The 27,598-nt window shown below is 41.2% G+C and overlaps 1 protein-coding gene across 2 annotated transcripts in view; it reads right to left on the reverse strand.

The window, feature by feature from the left end:
• The window catches only part of samd12 (sterile alpha motif domain containing 12), a 170,836-nt gene that overhangs the window by 34,617 nt on the left and 108,621 nt on the right, over nt 1–27,598 (reverse strand). The window contains exons 4-5 of one of the 2 annotated variants that reach the window (XM_068032191.1): nt 24,634–24,774; nt 22,403–22,959 (exon numbers count right to left, since the gene is read on the reverse strand). In XM_068032191.1, the coding sequence (XP_067888292.1) occupies nt 22,952–22,959; nt 24,634–24,774 (149 nt within the window). In that variant the 3' untranslated portion in view covers nt 22,403–22,951. Of the gene's footprint in view, nt 1–22,402; nt 22,960–24,633; nt 24,775–27,598 lie in introns of those variants that run through there. The other variant, XM_068032190.1, reaches the window with a different exon arrangement.

Consider the following 27,598-nt stretch of genomic DNA (forward strand, 5'->3'; position numbering starts at 1 on the left):
ACTTCAGGGAATTTCCTTCATGATTTCTCCTTTCAAATATTTTTTAAAACTTAGTGATGAAAGTCTTATTTCAAATCATCTCATGTTTATTTGCTGAAAAAAGCCATGGTGAGCTGATGAAAAACTTGAAGAGCATATTAATTAAAACAACTAGGGCTGAGATAAACGCAAAAAAAAAATATGATTTTTTTGGGCACTGAAAATCAAGCCCGGAAACTTGATGGTTTAAAAATAAATAAATGGAGAATTTGATTTTTTTTGTAGATTCCGTAGACAATAGATTTATGTCGGTCTGAAAAAAATTCAGCAATTTATTTGGGGACGGTGGGTGGTGGGGGGGGGGGTGGGTGCTGGACGAGAACAGCAAAAGCAGATTTTATCATCCATATAGTTTCACTATTAGTAATCCATTTAGCAAATTAAATAGTGACAAAGACAAACACATCCTCCACTAGCCAACTGTGTTTTTTATATTTGATTCATACTGATGGCATTATTTCTGGAATTGGGTTGAATGTAGTTAATGAGATTCATTGTGAGAACTCAATATGACAATAAGCTTCCTGGAGCACCCTTGTTTAAGGACTAATGGTATCAATTTATATTGATCACACTCTGAGGCTCAGTAACTTGCACGGTATCAACACTCACTAAGCAAAATACAAAGGGGGAAAAATGACCCTGAAATTGGTTTTAAAAGGAATACGAATAACAAAGCTGCCTTCATTTTCTTTCAATATTGTGCTACAATTTTGTTTTGCTTGAATAGAATTGTCTTCCTTTAATCTCTAATCCTTATGCTCTAGGACAAACATAAAGAGTTGCACTGCAGCAGTTGGATGACATCCTGTAGCCAGCTAAATTGGTACTATTTTCAAGGCGATAAATAATTCCCTCCTGATGCGGTCATGCCTGCCCCCACCTGCCAAGAATGAGGCACACATTATTTTGCCACATGAACATTAAAATTTAAAATTGCTGCTGGGAAGAAAATAGGGCCTATCACAAGGAATTGCCCCTAGCCGGAAATTTTTGCATACTAGCAGACAGTATTGGATCAAAGGAACCCAGTCCCTGATTCTCCAATACACTGACGACCTGGTCAGACCAGTTTAGTCACATGACTAACTGGCTGTTGTTTTTTTTTCTGAATTTGAACATGCCACAGAGAATTTGAAACTCCGAAAGCTCTTTTCTCCTGGACTGAGAACACCTCTCTCCTGTCTGCTCCCATTTCTTTCTCATGGAACTGAAGACCCATTGAAGACATGAACCCCAAGAGAGAAAAGTCTCCTACAGTGAACAAGGTTTAAGCAGAATACTGGGCACCAACGAAAAGCAAGATCTACTTACAAAAGGACTGCAGTGAGCTGAAAGCACAGTAAAACTCCTCTTCAGAGATTTCCTCAAACTTTATTTTTCTTCTCTTTTCTGTCTCCATTTGCATGTGCCTATCGCGTATGCATGCTCGTGTGGGGTGCGGCATTTTTCCATAGGCGTTAACTGAATTAGAGTGTAAGTTTAAAGTTTAATAAACGTCACTTTTCGTCTTTAAACCTAAGAAAGCTTGTTTATGCTCACTTCGTTGCCTGATAATTGGAAAGTGGTGAACAAGGATTCACCAAGGGGGAGCTCAAAACACAGTCTGTTTACAATTAAATCCTGTTACAATAAGACCAGGTGAAGACAGTAAAAGACCCCGAGACAACTTTCTCACCTGGCCGTAACAATGCGGAATAAAATTAAAAACAAATGTGCACCAGTTTTCTTGGATGGGATTTATTTGATGAAAAGAAATCACTAACACAGAGGGCCAACTTAAATTGAGCACTGCAAATATAAATGTACATAAATAGCAACATAAGAAATAAGTGCAGGAAGAGGCCACATGGCCCCTCAAGCTTGTTCGCCATTCAAGACCATGGCTGAATCTCTACATCATCTCCACTTTCCTGCCCAATGTGCAAATCTCGATTCCCTTAGTGCCCAAAAATCTAATCAATCTTGAATATATTCAAAAACTGAGCATTCCACAGCCCCGAGGTACAGAATTCCATAGATTGACAACCTTCTGAGTGCAGAAAATTCTCATCTCTGTCCTATATGGCCCTTATCCTGAATCTATGTCCCCTCGTTATGATACCCATGTAGACCACCAACAAACCAAAAGATTCAAATCCACTGACTCCAACTTAGGAAACCAAAAAAAACCCAAATGGACAAGATTTCATTTTTATAAATTTTACTTTAAACACTCAAACCAAAACCAACATAAATTAAACACGAACTAACAATTAAGCCACAGTCGACATATATATCTTAAAAGTTACACGTTGATTATCAGATGCAACAAGGATAACTCTCAAAACTCTTCAGGGTAGTCCTCTCCGCAAACGTAGCACCAACTACAGTCACAAAGTCCTTCAGGTCTTCGAACTTTTCAAGTAGGTCCCCAAATTCTGTCTTCCAAGACGCAAACACCGATTTCTGTTCGTGGCAGTTCTCTTGCATTCCAAATACCGTCTCCAGCAAAACTGCGCATCCTTCCGGAACTTCTGTGGTTTCTCACAACAGTCCTGATGGCGTAGTTCCAATGGCATCACCTTAAGTAACTCTAAGTCACTGAAAACAGCTGTAGAAACTTGTATTCATTGAGGGAGTCTAGAATCAAGCCTTTGTTTTGAAGACTGACAGTTCTTTCTTTAAAGCAACAGCTAGCTGTTTTTGCTGTCATGTACTTCAGAGGATTCTTCTGAACTGAAACCTGATCTTCAGTCACATGTCTCTGAAGCACAGTCTTTTTCCAGAACACTCTGGAGCTTTTAGTTTCATTTTCAGTAAATGACTGTCTCAGAAAAAATAAACACATGCTTTGAATCCAAAGGCCATTCAACAGGTCAGCTGTACAGAATGCAGTCTGCACACGAGGACTCCAACATACCCCTAGATCTAGATTCTCCAGCCAGGGAAAATATCTACCTGTCAAGCCCTTTCAGAATCTTATAGATTTCTATTAAATCACCTCTCATTATTCTAAATTCCAGAGACTTCAGGCATATTCTACTTGGTCTCTCCTCATAGGACAATTCCCTCATCCCAGGAATCAACTTAATGAACCTTCACTGCACACCTGCTAAGGCAAGTATATCCTTCCTTAGTTAATGAAACAAAACTGTACACTGTATTCCAGGTGTGGTCTCAACAAAGTCTTATATAATTACAGTAAAATTTCCTTACTGCTATACTCCAACCCCCTTGCAATAAAAGCTAACATACCATTTGCCTTCCTAATTGCTTGCTATACTTGCATGTTAATCTTCTGTGATTTGCAGACAAGGGCACCTAGATCCCTCTGAATCCCAACATTTACTGTTAGTTATTATGCCTCAGGCACACAGCCAGCACTAATTTCATTCACTCCATGCCTGTTTGAAGGGCTGGATATTGGGTGTCTCTGACGCTATTAAAAGGCAGCAGCACCACTTAAAGGGACGGTGTACTCTAGCTGCAGACGCTAGGGAATGGCTTCTCAATACAGAAATGGCTGCACTGAGAGCACAGCAAGGTTCTCTGATGCTGCCTTGGAGGTCCTGGTGCAAGCAGTGGACAATAGAAGGGAGATCATCGTATCCACTGGGGGCAGGAAGCTCTCCAAGAAATAACCCTGTCACCAGTGGGAAGATAATACTGAAGGGGTCAGTGCCGGGAGCTTAGCTTAAAGCACATGGCTGCAATGCTGAAAAAAGTTCAATGACCTCACCAGAGTTGCCAAGATAGGAATACTGCTCTCATTCTCTGTGAACCCCTCTAGCCTCACAATACTCCTTTCCTTCACTTCCCTTTGTATTCTTACAATCTGCACCACTGCACCATATCTCTCTACACCTTCTCATTCTACTCAAACACAACTACTATTGAAATCCTCACTTCCCCAAATCTGACTATTACATAGCAGCTATTCCAGCATGATGGGCACTTTCTCTAAACACCACACAAGACTGTCAGGAACATATTCCTTTCTTTCTTGCAGAAGGTGGTTGCAAACAACTTGAGACAGGAAGATACCATGGGAGGAAGTCAAGCTCACCTGCACACCCTCATAGTATTCTCCACTTTCAGAATATGTCTAGAGATTTTCTTGGAATTTGCTGTATCTCAATCAAGTATCAAAGCTTTTGTCCTGACTCAAGGAAGTTAAAACTATCCAGGGGGGAAAAAACCTGATTTTCAAACGAAGGTAGTTTATTGAACTGGGGAATGGTGGGGGTGGAGGACAAAGATCCATCAGGAATTAGGTACAGGTGTAGGCCATTTAGCCCCTTGGGCCTGCACCGATGATCATGGTTAGTTTCTAGCTTAACTCCTTTTACATGCCTTGGTTCCTGATCTCAATACCTATAACTAACAAAAATTTATCAACTTGGAAATTTTCAATTGAATCAGTCTCAACAGATTTATGGAGGAGAGAGATCCAAAATTCCACTGCGCTTTGTGTGAAGAAGTGCTTCCGGACATCAACCCTGAACAGTCTGAAACAAAGACTTGCATTTATATAGTGCCTTTCACGACATCAAGACATCCCAAAGTGCTTTACAACTAATGTTGTACGTTTGAAGTGTAGTCACTGTTGTAATGCAGGAAACCCAGCAACTAATTTGCAGACAGCAAGCTCTAATAAGAAATGTAATAATGATCAATAAACTGTTTCAGTGATGCTAATTGAGAGATAAATATTGGCTAGAACACTGAGGATAACTCCCTGCTCTTTATCGAAACAATGCCAACGGATCTTTTATGTTCACCTGAGAGAGCAGACGGGGCCTCAGTTTAACATCTCTTTCAAAGACAGCATCTCTGACAGTGCAGCATTTCCTCAATACTGCACTGGGGGGTCAACCTAGCTTTCTGTGCTCAAGTCTCTGGAGTGGGACTTGAATCCACATCCTTCTGACTCAGGTGAGAATGCTACCAACTGAACAATGGCTAACACTGATTCTCTTACACAAATTTTAAGGTTCTGCCCCCTTGTTCCAGACCCCTCCCACCAGAGGCAATAGTTTCTTTCTATCTACCCTATCAAATCCTCCAATCACCTTAAATACCTCAGTTAGGTCATTCCTTAATCTTCATTTTATTTCCTATTCCCGTCAATCATGCAATTAACAGGAATAGAGAAAAACATCAGCATGAACATTCTTTGATGCATAACTTACCATAAATAGATATAAATAGATATGCTTTTAAAGAAATATTACAGTTCTCAATTCAGTTATTTAATTCAAATCATGTGATAACTGACATTTTTAAAACACTTATTTCCCACTTTGCTAAAGAATAATTTGAACTTCTTACCAGAAAATTGATAGAATTATCAGGAGTGAACTATGTAGTATTTTCAAATGCTTAGTCATGTTTGCACTGAAATCAGGATTCCTCCCCCTTCTCCTCCTAAAAAAATCCAATGTTATGTTTGGCCAAAAGAAGCAATCAAGTTATCACAAAGCTTCAGTACTGACTATTATAGGAACTGGGCATACTTGAAAATTTCAAGTTGACGATACCTCTTCATAGAATATATTGCAGATTACAGAAGGGAGGCGGTGGCGTAGTGGTAATGACACTAGAGGTGGCGGCAAAGTGGTATACAGTCAGGAGGGAGTTGGCCTGTGAGTCCTCAACATAGACTCTGGACCCCATGACATACAGCAAAGGCTATGGGCCCTGATAACATTCCGGCAATAGTACTGAAGACTTGTGCTCCAGAACCTGCCGCTCCCCTAGCCAAGTTGTTCTAGTACAGCTAAACACTAGCATCTATCCGGCAATGTGGAAAATTGCCCAGGTATATCCTATGCACAAAAAGCAGCACAAATCCAACCCGGCCAATTACTGCCCTATCAGTCGACCCGCGATCATCAGCAAAGAGTGGAAAGGAGTCGTTGACAGTTTTACCAAGCGGCACTTGCTTAGCAATAACCTGCTCACTGACGCTCAATTTGGGTTCCACCATGGCCATTCAGCTCCTGACCTCATTACAGCCTTCGTCCAAACATGGACAAAAGAACTGAACACAAGAGGAGAGGTGAGAGTGACTGCCCTTGACATCGGCAGCATTTGACCGAGTACAGCATCAAGGAGCCCTAGCAAAACTGGAGTCAATGGGAATCAGGGGGAAAAACTCTCTGCTGGTTGGAGTCATACCTAGCACAAAGGAAGATGCTTGTGGTGGTTGGAAGTCAATCATCTCAGTCCCAGGACATCACTGCAAGAGTTCCTCAGGGTAGTGTCCTAGGCCCAACCATCTTTAGCTGCTCAATCAATGACCTTCCCTCCATAAGGTCAGAAGTGGGGATGTTTGCTGATGATTGCACAATGTTCAGCACCATTCGTGACTCAAAGAACAACAAAAGAACAAAGAAAATTACAGCACAGGAACAGGCCCTTCGGCCCTCCAAGCCTGCGCCGATCCAGATCCTCTATCTAAACCTGTCGCCTATTTTCTAAGGGTCTGTATCTCTTTGCTTCCTGCCCATTCATGTATCTGTCTAGATACATCTTAAAAGACGCTATCGTGCCCGCGTCTACCACCTCCGCTGGCAACGCGTTCCAGGCACCCACCACCCTCTGCGTAAAGAACTTTCCACGCATATCCCCCCCCTAAACTTTTCCCCTCTCACTTTGAACTCGTGACCCCTAGTAATTGAATCCCCCACTCTGGGAAAAAGCTTCTTGCTATCCACCCTGTCTATACCTCTCATGATTTTGTACACCTCAATTAGGTCCCCCCTCAACCTCCGTTTTTCTAATGAAAATAATCCTAATCTACTCAACCTCTCTTCATAGCTAGCGCCCTCCATACCAGGCAACATCCTGGTGAACCTCCTCTGCACCCTCTCCAAAGCATCTACATCCTTTTGGTAATGTGGCGACCAGAACTGCACGCAGTATTCCAAATGTGGCCGAACCAAAGTCTTATACAACTGTAACATGACCTGCCAACTCTTGTACTCAATACCCCGTCCGATGAAGGAAAGCATGCCGTATGCCTTCTTGACCACTCTATTGACCTGCGTTGCCACCTTCAGGGAACAATGGACCTGAACACCCAAATCTCTCTGTACATCAATTTTCCCCAGGACTTTTCCATTTATTGTATAGTTCACTCTTGAATTGGATCTTCCAAAATGCATCACCTTGCATTTGCCCGGATTGAACTCCATCTGCCATTTCTCTGCCCAACTCTCCAATCTATCTATATTCTGCTGTATTCTCTGACAGTCCCCTTCACTATCTGCTACTCTACCAATCTTAGTGTCGTCTGTAAACTTGCTAATCAGACCACCTATACTTTCCTCCAAATCATTTATGTATATCACAAACAACAGTGGTCCCAGCACGGATCCCTGTGGAACACCACTGGTCACACGTCTCCATTTTGAGAAACTCCCTTCCACTGCTACTCTCTGTCTCCTGTTGCCCAGCCAGTTCTTTATCCATCTAGCTAGTACACCCTGGACCCCATGCGCCTTCACTTTCTCCAAAAGCCTACGATGGGGAACCTTATCAAACGCCTTACTGAAGTCCATGTATATGACATCTACAGCCCTTCCCTCATCAATCAACTTTGTCACTTCCTCAAAGAGTTATATTAAGTTGGTAAGACATGACCTTCCCTGCACAAAACCATGTTGCCTACCACTGATAAGCCCATTTTCTTCCAAATGGGAATAGATCCTATCCCTCAGTATCTTCTGCAGCAGCTTCCCTACCACTGATGTCAGGCTCACCGGTCTATAATTACCTGGATTATCCCTGCTACCCTTCTTAAACAAGGGGACAACATTAGCAATTCTCCAGTCCTCCGGGACCTCACCCGTGTTTAAGGATGCTGCAAAGATATCTGTTAAGGCCCCAACTATTTCCTCTCTCACTTCCCTCAGTAACCTAGGATAGATCCCATCCGGACCTGGGGACTTGTCCACCTTAATGCCTTTGAGAATACCCAACACTTCCTCCCTCCTTATGCCGAATTGACCTAGAGTAATCAAACATCTGTCCCTAACCTCAACATCCGTCATGTCCCTCTCCTCGGTGAATACCGATGCAAAGTACTCGTTTAGAATCTCACCCATTTTCTCTGACTCCACGCATAATTTTCCTCCTTTGTCCTTGAGTGGGCCAATCCTTTCTCTAGTTACCCTCTTGTTCCTTATATATGAATAAAAGGCTTTGGGATTTTCCTTAACCCTGTTTGCTAAAGATATTTCATGACCCCTTTGAGCCCTCTTAATTCCTCGTTTCAGATTGGTCCTACATTCCCGATATTCTTCCAAAGCTTCGTCTTTCTTCAGCCGCCTGGACCTTATGTATGCTTCCTTTTTCCTCTTAGCTAGTCTCACAATTTCACCTGTCATCCATGGTTCCCTAATCTTGCCATTTCTATCCCTCATTTTCACAGGAACATGTCTCTCCTGCACGCTAATCAACCTCTCTTTAAAAGCCTCCCACATATCAAATGTGGATTTATCTTCAAACAGCTGAAGCAGTCTTTAGTTTAGTTTAGTTTAGTTTAGAGATACAGCACTGAAACAGGCCCTTCGGCCCACCGAGTCTGTGCCGACCATCAACCACCCATTTATACTAATCCTACACTAATCCCATATTCCTATCACATCCCCACCTGTCCCTATATATTTCCCTACCACCTACCTATACTAGGGGCAATTTATAATGGCCAATTAACCTATCAACCTGCAAGTCTTTGGCATGTGGGAGGAAACCGGAGCACCCGGAGGAAACCCACGCAGACACAGGGAGAACTTGCAAACTCCGCATAGGCAGTACCCAGAATCGAACCCGGGTCCCTGGAGCTGTGAGCCTGCGGTGCTAACCACTGCGCCACTGTGCCGCCATATGTGTCCATATGAAGCAAGACCTGGACAACATCCAGGCTTGGGCTGATAAGTGGCAAGTTTACTGGTGCTAAATATTTTTCAAAGCTCGGCGCGAAGCATGGCTATTGGTCTGTTCACTTAGGCAAGATGTCCCAGCTACTGAACTTTTAGAACATCATTCTGGAGATACTATTTCAGATGGTTACTGTGCGTCAGCCAGGACATTTTCCAACAATACATGGACAGGATAATGGAAAATGTCCCGGGCTGTATCTGTATATCAGACGATATTGCGGTGATGGAGCAGACCAAGGCAGAGCATGACCGAAACTTGCATTTGCTAACGCTGGCTGCTCGTCATGAGGGCCTTGTGTTTAATAGCAAGAAGTCAAAGTAAACATTGGGCACATCAACTTCTTTGTATCGATATATTCTACCACAGAAATACACCCAGACCCAGATAAGATCGAAGATGTCAGAGCAATGCCAACTCCTCAGCACCGGGAAGACTTATAATGGTGGTCAGGGCTGTGCAATCTTTTGGTCCTGTACATCCCCTATTTTGCTGAGCAAGCACAAGAACACAAGAAATAAGAGCAGGAGTAGACCATATGGCCCATTGAGCCTGCACCGCCATTCTGACTGGAGGCAAGTTGAAGCATTGCCATGGAGAATGCACCAGAGAACTACTGTCCCCCATGCTTTTGTTTAATTCAAACAAGGTGCAAAGCCTGGATATGTTCCTTTTGCCTGCAGAGGACAGGTCCCTGCGTATGAATATATGTAGCTAATCAGCACCCTTTTCTCATGCAAGATAAACTGTTGCTCCCTTTGAAATTTAGCATTCTTGCATCGATGCGAATGAGACGAAAAGCTTCGACAGCATGTCTCTCTTTTTCAGCAATACAGTCAATACCCTTTAAGCATACTCCCCAGTCCATCTGCTTACTGATTGTCGCATACATGCCCTTGCTACTTAATGTTACAATTTACCATTCTTGAGTCTGCCCTGATGAGTGCAAGTTGAAAATCTTTGACAGCATGTATTGTTTTTCAGCAATCCTCAAGTTCTGTACTACCAAGTGACTATTGGCATTGATAGTGCCATGGACTCACCATCAGATTCTCTCGTGTAAAATTAATATCCACTACTAGATCATGTTATTTTTTGCACTGATATTCAAACAGAAATTTAAATTACAATGTGCTGTACATAAATGTGACAAAATGATTCTAAAGGTTAACTTTCTCCCCCACACAACATAAATTATATAATTTATCCTATAGACAGCTTAAATCTATTAAAGCAATCCATTTCACTGCAATGAATTACAGTAGACACAATGCTACTTTACAATAACCCATCTTTCCTCCCATCCTCAAAAAAACTATTTTGAGAAAAGAAATGAGCTCTAGTGTTCTCTTGTATTCTGATGACTCAATAAGTTCATGTGAGATAAGCCACATCGACAAGTTCAGGTTCAATCCTATCTGTGCAGAGTTGGTTAAGCAACAGCTGTGGTACGGGCATTACAATTGGATTTACCTCCTCCGGAGGGGTTGGAGGGGTTGGGGGGGGGTGGGGGGGGGGGGTAATTTCTTGTTCATTGCCTTGCCTCCCCTGGTGGAAATGGAGGGAAAGATTGGGCTTATCCATGATGCTTTTCAGTCAAGAAGAGTCTGTTTGATATTCACACAAGAATTGTAGTCAAATGAGCAAGGTACCAGAAATGTGGCACACATATTTTGAGGAATCCAGATTCCACAAGGGGAGGGAGAAAATGTCAAAAAAAGTGAAATCTTAAAAGAAAAAAATACTTCTCTGAACTGCTATCACTGCATTTCTATAAGTTTGAAAGGTGGTCCTCATCCCTGTAAAATACTAAAATTAGGACCTAAATTTAATTACTTTAAGCAATTTAAATGTGAAATAATAGCCAAGATCTGCAAAGAACAAACACAAAACTCCAGTGGCAATCAGCCAGAATTGGCTCGATACCTTTTCATCAGTTTTCCCTTTAATTACTTTTGACATTTTGCATACCACTTTCATTACTAGTATGACAGAAGAGACTCCTGGGCTTTGAATAATTAGTGTTATAAAAATATTTACAAAAGGACAAATGAAATCGAAACAGAATTACCCACTGGGACTGATTACATCTATTACAAATAACAGGGCAGTCATTTGCTAGACTATGTAAGTATGTGTTCAGTATAATACTTTATAATGTAAATTCATTAAAAAACAGAATACTTAATGTTAAAACATTTTAGAAATAATCTGCCAAGTTGTTACTTTTGATACACAAAAGTGTACTTTTAGTTAAATGCAATGTGTAATCCTTCCAGAGCTGGAATGAGTGACAAATTTAAATTACTAATGCTCTAGTGCAGAGTATTTAAAATGATCAGTCACAAAGGAAATTTATCACATGACTAAACTACCACATCCACCCTTGACAGAATAAAAATGTCTGTGCAGCTCTTTTTAAAAAGGTACATCTTGCACTGATTGATTATTCTTGGCTTTCGACAATGTTTACATGATTAAGTTGGCAATCAAATACACAAAGGAAATGTTCACTGCATACTGTCATGCCAGGCCCCCACCTGCCAAGAATGAGGCACATTAATTTTGTCATGAACATTGATTTTAAACTGTTACTGGAGTGAAGAAAGGACTTGTTAAACAGATCAGCCGTGGCTGGAAAAGACATTTGCATATTAACAGACAGTGTTTGGAAGGACAAAGGACCATTCCCTGACACATTCAACCCACAATGGATCTTGATCACCAGGTATTGTGTGTAAAAGGAGCATTCCAGAGACTGCTAAGGTGATACAATCCAAGATGTGGTCAGGTCAGTTAGTCACATGACTAACCCGCTTGGCAACCTGGGTTTTTCTGAATTGTACAAACAGTTTGAACTCAGAGTGTCTGTTTGCTCCTGGACTGCAAAGATCTCTCCTGTCTGCTCCCATCTCTTTCTCACAAGCCTCTGAATCCACTGAAGACACATGAATGTCAAGAGAGAAAAATCTCCTACAGCGAACAAGGTTTAAGAATACTGGGCTCCAACGAAAAGCACGAACTACCTGCAATCAAGGACTCTACAGTGAGCTTGAAGAACCATAACAAAAACTCTTCAGATATTGCCTCAAACTTTTCCACTTTATTTTTTGTTCTGCTATTTTCTTTCTCTATTTGCATGCATCACATATGCATGCTAGTGTGGGCATGCGTGTATCCGTAGGTGCCAACCAAATTAGAGTTTAATTTCAATAAATTTCAATTTTTCTTCTTTAAACCTAAGAAAACCGGTTTGTGCTGGTTTCTTTGCCTTATAATTGGAAAGTGGTGGATAAGGATTCACCAAGGCGGAGCTAAAAACATGGTGTGTTTAAAATTAAACCCTGTTACGGGAAGACTAGGTGAAGGCTGAAAGGGACCCCCAGACCCCTTTCTCACCAGGTTGTAACAATACTTTAATAAAAGCAAACCATAATGCTGAAAAAGACCTTGTCTGATGGCAGATTGAACAGAGCTCCTACAAATGGTAATTCAATCTCATTCAGTCTATAAAAGATGGCTGGTGTAAAAATTTGAAAAATCTGCTCTGGTAGAGAAAGAGGTGCTCTTCTGAGATTTGAGGCTGCAACTAAGACTAATCACTGGGGTATAGTACTAGAAACTTGATTCTGCAACAGGCAATGCTACACTGGACCCAAAGTTCACTCAAATGTGGGAATGTTCCATCTATGTCTAGAATTTAAGAGGTTTATGGTAAGTCCACTTTATATTATTGCTCATTGTCAATATAATAAATAAACTCGACATTAACAAGGAAACCATTAACTGAAAAGACAGAACTCTGAAGGAGTACAAAAAGAAATTCGGATAGTTGCTTCAACATTTAAATGACTGTCGATTTTTCAAATGCAGAGTCCCCTGTTCTCACATGATATTTGCAGTATGTGGCAACGAAGGGGAAATGCAGGCTTAAACGAAGTCATTCTTGAATACATAATGGGTACATATTATAGATGGATACTAGGAATGATCTTGGTGTAGATCAGTTCAGTATTTTTAGTTCAGTAGTGGAGTTAGCATTAGGAGCCCTTAAAGAGGAATAAAAGCGTCAGTACAATGTTTCAGGACTAAAAAAGAAAGATTGCATTGATATAGCACCTTTCACATCCTTAGGTCACCCCAAAGCACTTTTCAGTCAACTAATTAGTTCTGAAGTGTAGTCACTCTTACAGGCAACTGAAATAGCCAATTTGCACTGATCAAGGTTCCACAAACATCAATGAGATAAATGACCAGCTAGTTAACCTGCTTGGAGTGGTGGTGAAATTTATGAAAATATAATCTTTAAAAAAAAACAAATTTTTCTGAAAAAAGTGGAAAAGTTATTCATCATCATATGACTGGTTTATAGCAAGTACCTTTTGTTTGAAATGAAAATATGAAAATATGGATTTACTGGTTCAGTAAATGCAATTGGATTCTTACTGCATACTTAACACCACATCAATTCAGTGGAATGACAGCAAGAAATATTTAATATGTTTGCACTAGTTGGGCCACAGCTGGAGTACTGTGTACAGTTCTGGACACCACACTATAGGAAGGATGTGATTGCACTGGAGAGGGTGCAGAGGAGATTCACCAGGATGTTGCCTGGGCTGGAGCATTTCAGCTATGAACAGAGACTGGATAGGCTAGGGTGAAATATTGAACTATTTTGCATTCTGAGATATTAGAGTTAAAACCTCTATCTTAGATTGTTTTGATTGCACCCGAAAGAATTCGATTCAATTACTGCTTAATCTTAATCAAGAACTCATTTACCATAACAAATTCATAAGTTATCAGTAAATATTAATCTTCATTATTTTAAAAAAGTTGATATATTTAGCAAATTAAACCAATTAATGTCTGATAACTGTATTTTTTGCCATGGGGGTGGGGGGGGGGGGGGGGTGGTGAAAAGAATGGAATGACTTAAATCTACAGCTTCAACGTGATCCTGTTCAGAGACTTCCTGCAAATGTTGATACTTCTAGAATTTAAAATTTTTTCCCAAGATATCAGCTACTTAACCATGCTATTTCTGCAGAAATTACTTTCATTAATCCATAGCAACTGAAATAAGATCAAAAGCAAAATACATGTTGGAAATCTGAAATAAAACCAGAAAATGCTGGAAATACTCAGCAGGTCAGGCAGCATCTGTGGATAGAGAAACACAATAAATGTTTTAGGTCGATGACCTTTCATCAAAACTGGTATAAGTTAGAGATGTAATTACAGAAATGCTGCCAGACCTGTAACGGAACAATGGGTTATCTTTAAGGAAGAGATGCTTAAAACTGATGCGAAGGAATTTCTTCTCTCAGAGGGTGGTGAATCTCTGGAATTCTCTGCCTCAGAGTTGTGGAGGCTAGTTCACTAAATGTATTTAAGGAGGAGGTAGATAGATTTTTGAAATCTTGGGGAGTCAAGGGTTAGGCACAGCAGGCCTGACAGAGAAGTTGAGGACTGGGACAGATCAGCCATGATCTTATTGAATGGCGGGGCAGGCTTGAGGGACTGAATGGCCTACTCCTGCTCCTATTTCTTATGTTCTTATGCTTCAGGTGCAGGCTAGGTACATTCCAACAAGGGCAAAAGGAGGGGAACCAAAAATAGGGCTCCTCGGACGACAAAGCAGCTAAAGATTACGATGAAACAAAAAAGGAGGGCGTATGATGCATGTCAAGCGAATTCTTCAAGTGAGAACCACGCCTTATACAATAAGTTGAGAGAGGAGGTGAAGTGGAGAATAAGACTGACAAAGAGAGAATGAGAATAGAATGGCAGTCAACAGAAAAAGGAACCCAATAATCTTCTACTGGCTATAAGTAGTAAGTAGGTAGTAAGAGGTGGAGTAGGACCTATTAGGGACAAAATATATGCTTGGAGGCACAGGGCAATGCGAGAATACTTAATGAGTACTTTGAATCGGTGTTTATTAAGAGGAATCTGACAAAATCTTGGTAGAAGCAGAGAGAGTAGAGGCAATGAATAGGGTAAACAGTGAAAGGGAGGAGGTACTGTAAAGGCTGGCTATGCCTAGGGTAGATAAGTCACTTGGTCCGAATGGCTTGCATCCCAGGTTGCGGGTCTGGCCATAATCTGCCAAATTTTCCTACATACAGGGCAGGTGCCAGAGGATTGGAGAGTGGCAAACGGGACACCCTTATTCAAAAATGGGTGCAAGGACAGTCCTAGCAACTCCAGGTCAGTTAGTTTAACATCAGTGGTGGGTAAAGTTTTAGAAACAATAATCAAAGGAAAAAAAATCAACAGGCACTTGGAGAGGTTGGAGTTAAATAAGGAAAGCCAGCACAGACTTGTGAAAGGCAGATCATGCTTGATTAATCTAATTGAATCTTTTGATGATGTAACAGAGAAGGTTGATGAAGGGAAAGCAATGGATGTTGTCTATATGGATTTTAAGAAAGTGTTTGATAAAGCACCACATAAAAGGCCTAACAAAATTGAGGCTCATGGAATAGGAGGGTCAGTGTCCAACTGGATCAAAAATTGGATGAAGGAGAGGAAACAGAGAGTCATGGTAAATGGTTATTTTTCAGACTGAAGGATGGTAGACAATGGTGTTCCCCAAGGGTCAGTACTAGGACCACTGCTTTTTTTGCTATATATAAATGACTTGGATCTTGGAATACAGAGTAGAATTTCAAAATTTGCCGATGATACCAAACTTGTGGGAGTGGCAAACAGTGAGGATGATACAACCACCTGCAACAGGACATAGATAGGCTAGCAGAATGGGCAGAGAAGTGGCAGATGGAATTTAACACAAACAAGTGTGATGTGATGCATTTTGGCAGCAGGAATAAAGAGAGGCAATGTAGACTTGATGACACAGTTCTAAAGAGTTAGCAGGAACAGAGGGACCTAGGGCTGCATGTGCATTGATCTTTGAAGATGGCAGGACATATTGAGAGAGTGGTTAGTAAAGCATATGGGACATTGGGCTTCATGAATAGAGGCATTGAGTACAAATGCAGAGAAGTTATGCTGAATCTTTATAAAGCTCTGGTTAGGCCCCAACTGGACTGTCAGGAAAACAACATGTGCCAAATGAGAAACATTAATTTAATCGTTTGGAAACATACATTAGACTTTTAATCAAAAAATTCTATAGTACCTTTTAACAAAAAATAGCAGACAAGATGACCACTGCAATTTTCATCTGAAATACCAGGAGACTGAAATGCAGACAGAAGTCTGAGAAACACTGGACCCAGAACAATTGGCAGTCAAGGCCATCCTGACACATTGACTTTGAAAGAGTAAACCACACCTCCCCCACCCCCACCCCCCAAGTGTAAATATTGGCATCCTAGAATCTGTGGAGCCAATTCTGAACCTTATATTTCATAATGAAACTAAGGAGACCGAGAGAACCATGTGACCATCTGTCTGTCTCTGAAAAAACAGAAGTTTTGTTACGCTCACAAAAGACAAGCAGTAACGGAGTGCATCAGGAGAAAGCTGCATGCTTCCCTTTCTCTCTCACTTTTTCTCTCCCCAGAAAACATCAAGTTTGAAAACCATCTGCGACTATGGACGCTCCAAGTCTACAAACTTTTACAGTCAGCAACCAGGGGGAAGAAAGCCAACTACAATTCTGCCTTCAAGAAAACCCTAAGCAAAGCAGGCCAACTAAAGTGTACTTTGGCCTTCGAGAACTTCAAAAATACAGCTTCAGCCAAGGACTACCGGATCCTCCACTTCACAGACTGTGTATTTAAGTCGCATTTATTCTGGACTTTATCCAACCACCAAATCTATTTTTCCCTCTGTAATCTATTTGTTTCCGTGGGATTCTCATGTGAACGTGTGCGTGAATGTGTAGCGTATTTTTAATTATTTTAAATCAGGGTTAGACTGTTAAGTGTAGTAAACTTGCCTCTTTCTTGCTTAAACTCAAGAAAACCTGTCCGATCGGTTCTTTAACGATCACAGTAAAGGTAAAAAGGTAAAACACTCAGAGGTAAGCATAATCACTGTTTAAAAGAAATATACCCTGTTGCGGCCAAATAAGAGGAAGGGCAGAGGGGAGCCTGAGACCCCTCTCCTCACCTGGCCGTAACCAGACGATTGGGTCCAGTTCTGTTCACCACACTTCAGGAAGAATGTGAGGGTCCTTGAGGGTGCAGAGGAGATTTACCAGAATGGTTCCAGGGATGGAGGATTTTAGTTACAAGGTTAGGTTGGAAAAGCTGGGGTTGTTCTCCTTGAAGCAAAGGAGATTGAAGGGAGATTTGATAGAGGTGTACAAGATTATGAGAGGCTTAGATAAGTTAGGCAAGGAAAAACTATTCCTATTAACTAATGGTACAAGGAATAGGGAACACAGATTGAAGGTTTTGGGCAAGAGATGCAGGGGGAACGTGAGGAAGAATTTTACGCAGCAAGTGGTGATGACCTGGAACTCTATATCCACGAGGGTGGTGGAAGTGGAGGCAATGATTTCAAAAGGAAATTGGATGGGTACTTGAATGTAATAAACTTGCAGGGATATGGGGATTGAGCTGGGAGTGGGACTGACTGGATTGCTCCGCAGAGAGCCGGCATGTACTCGATGGGCCAAATGGCCTCCTTACGTGCTGTAATTGACTATGACCTAATGAGTATTTCCAGAATTTTTTGCTTTTATAACTGAAATAAGATGTTACGAGTAATTATTGGACACAGTATTCATGAGTGGGACATTCTGAAAATCTGGCTATGAACTGCATATTTTTCTGACTATTCATGTAAATAGTAGGAAAGTCATACATAGCACAGATCCAAATTTCCAATGTGTGGGTCATTCATGCAGTCCAAGTCCATTAGTGTTAATAGATGAAAATTAGCCAATCTGGGCATACTGCTAATTTTTCTCAATGTTTCTCCATAACTTCAACTTGCATTTAAATATCTCAAGTCTCAAATAATTCTTCAGCAATTGGTCAAATCTTTGACAAAATATGACAAAAATAATTCAAAGCCCATTTTGTAGGTAACAATTTCCTGAAATGCACTAAATCTTTTAGTCCAAGGACCCAACTCAGAACATAGCCTGGACTGAGCAAGCCTGGTAATAAATCTTTTTTTAAACCCATGATGACCACTTTCAGGACGAGGGAAATAGTGCAAAAAGAAGTTTTATGACTTGAAAAGGGGCACAAAGGAAGGCCAGAATATCAGGCTGTCCGAATAGGGACATGAGGGGCATTATGAATGATAATTCTTCAAAACGTCTCAGCTAAAAGTGTCACAATAAGAAAATGCTCATACTTTTAGAGTCTGTCCTGGTATGGATATGATGTGCACATATTGGATATACTTTCCCTTTCAAAAAGCCAAATCTCAAGCCTTGCAATGCCAATTTTAATATGAAAGCACAGAGAGCATGAAGATTAACATCAGAGATCATACTTAGAGAAAGCTCAACATTGAGGGAACAATTGGCCAGGAGCTTTTTTTTTTGCCTATAATTAATAACAGCATTAAGGTTAGTAAGTGGAGTTTAATGCTTGGGAGAGTCTAATGCTAGTGGAAAATTATTTTACAAGGCAGTTAGATCCACATGGAGCTCTTGTGACGTGTATGCCACAGGATATGTGGGCTATCATATCTCTCCAGTGTGTCCAGGCATTTTCACTAAGTGTAGGAAAATTGAGTCACTGGAGCAGAGGACCCATATGCAAGAGGAGCAATTAGTCACACTCTTCAATAGACAGGTTTCTGGGTTAGATTGTCTAGCATATGGTGCAATAGGCAGTGTTGGACACTTCAGGATGAATGCATAGCATAGAAAAGAGAGAGAGAGAGAGAAGTGGGTGGCCATCTGCAGTGGTAGCATGTGAGGAGATTATCAGAGGAGAAAAGGGAAAGAAAGTACCTTTGAGGTTGTGAGATAAAACACGACTGTAGCAGGAGAAAATAGATCAATAAACTTTCAGAAACAAGGGGGAAAAAAGTTAAATGCTCCAACATAAAAACAGGATTCAGTGGTATGGGTGTGAATGCATAAAGCATTCAAAACAAAATTGGATTAAAAGCATTAACAACTAGAGGAACAGAATATAGTAGCTGCAATGGAGTTGCGGCTTAAACTTTGATAGGACTGGGAATCTTCATTACCATATTTGTAGGAAAGAAAGAGAGAGAAATGGGGGCAAAAAAGGATGAAATCTCAGTGTTTGTAAAGGATGCCATCAACACACTGGATTCTTGGCATGAATACTGAATCCATATGGATAAAATTAGGAAATATGAAGGGAAATGGTAAAATTCTTAGTTTCATTACAAGTGTGGGAAAGTAACTTGAATCTGTCAGAGACTGAATGACTGAACACTTGGACAGGCTGATCAAAGAGTCAGCACAGATGTGTGTGGGGAAGTCATAAATGACTAATCAGGTTGAATTTTTTGAAGACGTCACTAGTCTGGTGGATAGGGCAGTGTCTATGAATAAGTCTATATGGACTGCCGGGAGATTCTGTCCAACTCAGGTTGGCTGAAGAGCCACTCTTTTGCTTGTCCTGCTCATATATGCTACAGACCTCTTTTATAGCATGCAACCCTGGATCAAATGCCCAATGATCGCAAGTCTGTTCAAAAACCCACAAAAACAATGTGGGCAGCTGTTAGCATAGAGAATGGTGAGCGCTGTTCCTTTGTCACTGACTGCAAAATCCAGGCCAATATAAATTGATGACTTGGATGAATGATAAAAAGATGCATATCCAAGTTTTCAAATGACAAGTTAGGAGGCATAGTAAGTTGTGTGGATGGGAGGAGGAAGTTACAAAGGGACATGGACAAATTAAAATGAATGGGGAAGTGGAGTTCAACATGGGGGTGGGGCGGGGTGAAATGTGAGGTCATCACTTTGGATTCAGGACAAATCACAATATTTTCTTAGTGCTAAGAGACCAGGTGGTGTGGAGAAGCAAAAGGATTCAGGTGCCCACATCGACAAATCACTAAAAGCTTGTGCACATATACATAAAACAATTAAAAAAGCTAATGGAATGTTGGCCTTCATCTCAAAAGGATTGGAATTTTTTTTTAAAAAAAGGAACTTATGCTTCAATTGTATAGAACCTTGGTTGGATCCCATCTGGAGTACTGAATTCAATTTTGTGTGCCAAACCTCAGGAAAGATATGTTGGCTTTGGCACGGATACCCATGCAAATTCACCAGAATGATACTAGGGCTTAAAGTGTTAAGTTATGAGGACAGGCTGCACAAACTTGGCTTGCACTCCTTTGAGCTTTGAAGGATGATCTAATCAAAGTATCGCTCAAAAGAATGCAGATGCTGGGTCAATTGAAATCTTCAAAACTGCGATCAATAGATTTTTGTTAAGTAAGGGTATCAAGGGATATGGAACAAATACAACATAAATGGACTTTAAATATAGATCAGCCATGATTTAATTTGAGTGGCAGAACTGACTCAACAGGTTGAATAGCCTACTCCTGTTCCTATCTGCAGGAAATCTTCATTTATGATGTACAAAATAAATATATTTCTATAAGGCAAAACGAGGGCGTGCAAAGAATAAAGTTTCATGGATCGGAGATTAAGACTAAATTAAACTGCGCTGTAATGTTCTATGTTCTATATGATTAAAATTAGAGCCAACAATACTAAAGAAAATCATAAGCAATACTGAACCTGCAATAGTGGCCATTCTTTATCTGGAAACCTGGATATGGAGTGGTGGTGGACTATTTAACCGAGGAGAAGAATCACAGTACAGCTTAATCCGGTCTTCACCCAATTTTCATATATACAGCCTAGTAGCAGGGGTTGCTAGTTTCACAATACAGCACAAACTCTGACCAACATACCCTTCTTAAGGATCCTGAGGCCAATTAAGTTTTGGTTAAATTGGTTCTCTAGATGTCGGCAACACTGACAAAGCCATATGTATTCTTCATCCTTACTTTTCCTGAAAATGTGGTGGTAGGCCTTCCCCCTGAACTGCTACAGTTGCTGTTGCGATGGTGATCCCACAATGGTGGCAGGTAGGGGAATTCTGAGTTTTTTTCCCCCAGCTACAAAGGGACACTAGTTTGAGTCCAAAATAGCCTGGAGCGTGATTTAGAGGTGACTGCAAACAACTAACAATTGATCACAGTTTCAACCCGAGGCCTTGTGAGTCTGTACAATTCCGTATTGATACACATATCTATTCAAAAATTCAAGTAACTTGTTGAAAGTACGTAGCAAGTACAAAAAAATCCCCTTTAAATAAAAGGTGTTTACCTTTAATAGGAACTCAGTCCATTGAGCACAATGCCTCAAGACATTTGGACAAATGATGACTAGAATAAACAGTGTATGGACAGCAATCTCTTTGGCTCTAGTTCTTTGTTTAAAAGTGAGAAGAGGATTAATGCTGACTGGTAGAAAATAAAAACTACAGAGATAATTCGAACCATGAAACATATATCTATATGTCAAAAAAAACCTCAAGCAGAAGGTCTTTGGTGTAAAAATGCAGCAATATTCCTGAAATGTCAGTTACAATATTTACAAGCATTTGCCTTACAAAGCAAGAAATCTGGAATTCATCCATGTATTGATCTTAGTCTTGACAACTTGTAACAATTGTGACTTATCAGACATTTCAGTCCAATATGTTTTGTAATTTGATAATTGGTTGCAAAATTCCATACTCGAAACAAAATAACTCAACAAAACAAACCTTTCTTGAGATCAGGACCAGGGTCAATTAATTCCTAACGAATGGTGCTCGTCTCACGTATACCTGTGATCCAATTCCCTTAATTTTCCCAATTTAAAGGTTGTTTTCTTTACCTTCATAATTTTTTTAACCAATTTCCAATGCATCCTTTACTTCATCCTTTTACCAGCTTTTTTTTTTTCAGACTTCACCACCACCTTATTTTCTTCTTGGCACTCTTCAATGGCTTAGCAATTTCATCCAATAAAATAGCAGAACCACAAAGACCAGAAAGACAATAGGATCAATTTCCAGATGATCGGTCGGCACAGACTCGGTGGGCCGAAGGGCCTGTTTCAGTGCTGTATCTCTTTATGACTCTATGATCTTAGCCAAGGTAGGGGTACCATAACTGGGCTCAAAACCGATTAGGCATGAAGCGCAAAACTAGCCAGAGTTTGTGCTCCTAATCATTACCCTGCTGGAACTGCATATTTTTGGATGTGGTTAGGGTCAAGCGAGGAGGGGTCGAAGGGCTTTCCTCTTTTACCTCTCCTTGTTTGACCACAACAGGTTTAATCCTTTCTTAAATTGGATGTACTGGCCAATTCAGTAGGTGTTTGATTACTTACTTGCTATGATCATAACAAAAACTCAAGAAAATCTGTCCGATTGGTTCAACAAAGAAAGAGGTTAACTTTATTGTACCTAAACTGAACTAATAAAAATCATAAACACGCCAACTTTCACTCACAATTACACACAAATAGGTTACAGAATGGGGAAAGGTAAATTGGTTGAGTTAGAGTCCGTAGGAAAAAAGGGGTATACAGTCTGTGTTATTTGGTGATTTGGCTCGCCTCAAGCTGAATTCGGTGGTCCTGAAGCTTTTAGTTTAAAGAGGTAGATGACTGGTTCGTTGGGTCTTCCGAAGATACCGATGTGGATGATATCCTCCAATGGGATTTCTGATTGTAGCCAGAGTATGTAAAGGTGGTTAGTTAACAAGCACAATTTGAAAGCTTTCAATCTGAATGCAGAGACCGAGCGAGAGACCCATTCAGGTCTGCACATGTCAGAGTCCAGTTGCTTCTCCTTTGCTGCAGAGAAAACACCAGCTTAAAACCACAGATGGGGAGGGGCTCATCACATGACAATAACTCAGTGATTCAAATATATCAGTTAGGAGTCTTTCTTCTTCTTGCTAAAAGGAAAAGAACAAACAGTTCCCTTAAACTTCCTGGGTCGTGGTTCTTGCTGGGGAATTAGCTGACATTTCGTCTCCTTCCTCACAGTCCTTGCATGTAGGATACAGTGTTGCAAATTAGAAAAACTCAATATATATCGATACCTTGTTATAACTCAAAGTATGATTAATTTTCATGCAAGTAAAAATAAAAAAATTGCATTCATCATTAAATTGTTGATGTCAATAGCTGCTAAAGATTGTTTACCTAAGTTCCATCTCATATTCTGCATTAAGTCTTATTTCATAATTCCACAATTATATTTAACATTTAACTGCTGTTGGTTTAATCTTTCACTACATATCAGATGTTAAGGAAACTATTAACAGAATAATGTATCTACTGATAATGGTCCTTTTTGACATATGGTAGTTTGACATGATCCTTCCTACATATTTGTTGTAATTGTTTTTAGTCTGACATTACATAGTGATTAAATGATTCATCGGGAAGACAATTTTCCCACTATATTCTAAAGAGGCAGATTTTCAGTTAGTAAGGATATGCATATCAACATATGTTGCATTTATGTAAAAAGCAGACATTTATATGGTGCCTTTCACAACCACCAGATGTCTCAAAAGCACTTTACAGCCAATGAAGTACTTTTGAAGTATAGTCACTGTTGTAATGTAGGTAACCACACAGAAGGCTCCCACAAACAGCAATGCGGTAATGACCAGACAATCTTTTTTGATGTTGATGGAGGGATAAATATTGGCCAGGACACTGGGATAACTCCCTGCTCTTCTTCAAAATATTGGTATGGGATCTTTTACATCCACCTGAAAGAGCAGACGGGGCCTTGGTTTAATGTCTCATGCAAAAGACAGTGTCTGTCTGCCAGTCTTGATTTTTGTGCTCAAGTCCGGGAGTGGGACTTTGACCTTCTGACTCAGACAAGAGTGCTACCAACTAAGCCATAGCTGACACTAATGTTAATGCACAAACACAACAACTTACATTTATATTGCATCTGTAGCTTAGAAAAATGTTCCAAGGCACTTCGTAGGTGTAAAGCAGATAAAAAATGGACAAATGGCCAAAGGAGACAATAGGAGGGGCAACTGAAAGAGGTAGGTTTTAAGGTGGGTCTTAAGGGAGGAGAAGGAAGTGGACAGCATAGAACCTAGATGGCTGAATGTACAACTGACCATGGTGGGGAGCACAGAAGGGATGCGCAAGAGGCTAAAGTTGGAGGAACAGAGTTTGGTGGGCCAAGGTGGGGGTAGAGAAAGGGGTTGTAGAACTAGAGGAAGTTAGAGATATGGAGTGAGTCCATACAGGGATTAAAACATGCCGTGAATATTTAAAGACAATTAGTTCAGTATTACAAAAATGAAGTAAAAGTTTCTATTCTTTTCAATTTGTTATTCAGAAATTTCACAAATATTTGTTAAATACAAACCTGATATAAAAAGGTTAAACATACATCACATTTAGTTAAGAGCATAATTGTTGCACCCTTTTATTTCACTTCTTCCTATAATTCATGTACATTGCAATGAACCTTATCCAGTTACAGAAATTAGATAAAGGTTTTGCCTTAATCCTGACAAATAATTACTGGACTATTTCAAAACTATTCGTCGTTTGATTTAAAATAGATCCTTTTTTAAAAATGCTGTTAAATGATAGTTACTGATAAGGAGGAGTGACAGCAATTGATTCATAGAATCCTTTAGCATTGGCCAAATAACTCCACCCAAGACTGTAATCTATACCTTGTGTAAGTAGCTGTAAATTCCGAACTTCTTCTCGGACTCTCAGGTGCAGGACTTGCTGCAGCACATACTGTCGCTGTGTCTCTTGGACAATACCCATTCTTTCTAGTTTCTTGTCAGTCAATCTCAGAAGTGCTCGACCTGGGAATATATAAAATTTACTGTTTCTGATGAAAGGTCATTGACTTGAAAATGTAACTGTTTCTCTCTCCACAGATGCTGCCAGATCTGACTATTTCCCATTTTTTCTGTTTTTATTTCACATTTCCAGAACCTGCAGTATTTTGCTTTAGTAAAATTTACTGATGTTTCTGTAAAGTAATCACAACAGAAATGGTTAAAGGAAGGTACTCTGGCTGGAATTTAATGCCACCCCAGCGAGCTGGATGGTGGCGTGGGGGTAGTGTAAAATTGAGCGGGAGGCCTTTCTGACCTGCTCCCACCTCCGGCCAACCTTACGGAGGTCGGGGTGGGGCGAGAAAAGGTCCACTCCACCCCAGGCCAATCAAGGCCCTTACAGCCAGTTAAGGGCCTTCGCCCGCTTCCACGGGTATTTTACCCGTGGCAAGCAGGCCTGCTGGGGACGTGAAAGGCCGCCCAGTGAGACCTGCTGGCCTTTCCACGTCCAGATGCCCGATTGAGGGACACCCTTGCCTCCCAACCCACCCCCGGGACCCAAGACACCCCCTTTCCCTCAAACGACAACCCTTGTCTCACTGGGCCATGACCGATCTGCCCGGCAAGGCAAACCTTACTCACCTCGCTCCTGGCTCCATGTCCTCGGCCAGACTGCAGTCCTAGCAGTGGTCACCGCTCCCAGTGGCGCTGCTGGGACTAAGAGATGCCGGCCCGATGATTGGCCGACAGCTCAATGAGGCGGGTCATCCCCCCTCAAGTGGGTGGAAGTCCCACCTCTGAACAATTAAAGCCCGGGAACCAGCAAAATGCGGGTCGGATCCCCGGGTGAGGCGGATGCGGGTTTGCCACCGACTTTCATGTCTGTGGCAGACTTCCGTCCGTCTAAGATAAAATTCCAGCCTCTGTCTCAGTTGAGAGGATTAAACTCAGATCCTAAATGATTACCTTTATCCTGATGAACTGCATGTTGAAAGCTCAAAATGGTTGTCAACGAAAGGGCATACTTGAGCTTTGAAATCTTGTTTCTCTGATAGCTAGAGATTTACTAGTCAAATAAAAACTTTTTTATAAATACCAAACATACCATGTAAAACAGTGTCCTTAGACAGATATGACCTCCACTCCAATGGGTAATCACTGAAATTATAGCTATAGGACGTATGTACGAGTACATATTTATAGTTCTAGTGCTTGGAATGAAGGCTGGTGCAAAGTGATTTCAGCTTTGCACAGGTGGCTAAATTGTCAGTGTCAGTCCAGAGTCAGGGCCCAACCTAAGTCCAAATAAAGTAGAGCAGGTCTGCCAGGCGAAGCTGTCTCACAGCAACTGGAGTTTGATTCTATACGGGTGCAGATCCAGTGGGGCATCAAGCCTTTTTTCCAAAAAGTTTACTAAATTTATGAATAAATTATAAGTACATTGCATAATAGTACAAATTTGACATTACATGAAGTGCAATACAGATCAGTTTCTTTCACTGCAGTACATGAGGTGCCTCACCACACTTGCCTTTGCAGGTTATATTTATAATTCATGTCAAATATTCTCCAGTGCATTCAGCCCAAGGGGTATTACACAGTTTCCAGCCCCTTGGTGTACTATGTCAGGAGGGCCTTACACAGTGGCCTTTCCCAATTGAGCATTTGTGAAGGCTGCTCCAAGCTTTAGTACATCACTCAGCACATTGTCCTAGACCTTGGAATATGCCAGTCTGTGACACACTATTGACAGTTCTTTGCAGTGGAAGACCAGCAAATTTTGGGAAGACCAAACAGCCTCTTTCACTGAGTTGATTGTCCTCCAAGAGTTGTTGATTTCGATGTGCACCCCTGGGAACAACATGCAGAGCACTCAGTCCTGCGGTACGCAGCTGCTCAAGCTGAACCATTGCATCACTTTCCAGACCTGCTTTGCAAAGGCGCATTCCAGAAGGAAGTGGGTGACGGCCTCTTCTCCACTGCAGTCGCCTTGAGGGCAGCATGTGGAGGGGGTGAGACTTTGACTTTGGGTGTGCAGGAAAGATCAAATGGGGAGGACCCATCTCCCCACCAAAGCTACATCTTGGTGCTTGTTCAAAAGTTCTGGCGATGAGACATTCTGCCAAATGAGTTTGACAGTGTGTTCAGCAGACCTTTTGACAGGATCCACCATCTTTCTTTCCCGCAGGGCCTTGAGGACGTTGCATGTAGACCACTGCCTGATTGACTTGTAGTGAAAGATGTTTTTCTACACAAACTTTTCGACAAGGGACAGGTGGAACGGCATGGTCCAACTGAATGGAGCATTCCATGGCCACGTGGCCAGACCCATCTGTCACAACGCAGACAGACAGAACCTCAACATGTAGTGACACTTGGTGTTTGCGTACCGGGGGCCCATGCAAAGCTCGATGCAGCTGCACACAAAGGTGGCCATTAGGATGAAGGTGACATTGGGTACCTTTTATTTTCTTCATCTAGAAATTTGTACATCGTGTCCCAGCAGACACTGTCCATTTACAATCTCCAGATAAAGTGGAAGATGGCTTGGGTGCCCGCCATGACACAGGAGCAGGGTATGGGCCAAACCTGTGCCACATAGAGCAATACTAAGAGCATCTCGCACCTGATGACCAGTGGAGAGGCAGCGTCGCACCCACATGCCCAATTTCTGTTTCACCATGGTTATACGCTCCTTCCAGTTTTTGCCGCACGACCCGGCCCCTTTGAACCATATCCCCAGCACTTTCAGGTAGTCTGACCTGATCCATTTACTCTGTTTCTCTCTCCACAGATGCTGCCAGACCTGCTGAGTATTTCCAGCATTTCTTGCTTTTATTTCAGATCT

Source organism: Heterodontus francisci, chromosome 5 (genome assembly GCF_036365525.1).
Source record: "Heterodontus francisci isolate sHetFra1 chromosome 5, sHetFra1.hap1, whole genome shotgun sequence".
Lineage (NCBI taxonomy): Eukaryota > Metazoa > Chordata > Chondrichthyes > Heterodontiformes > Heterodontidae > Heterodontus > Heterodontus francisci.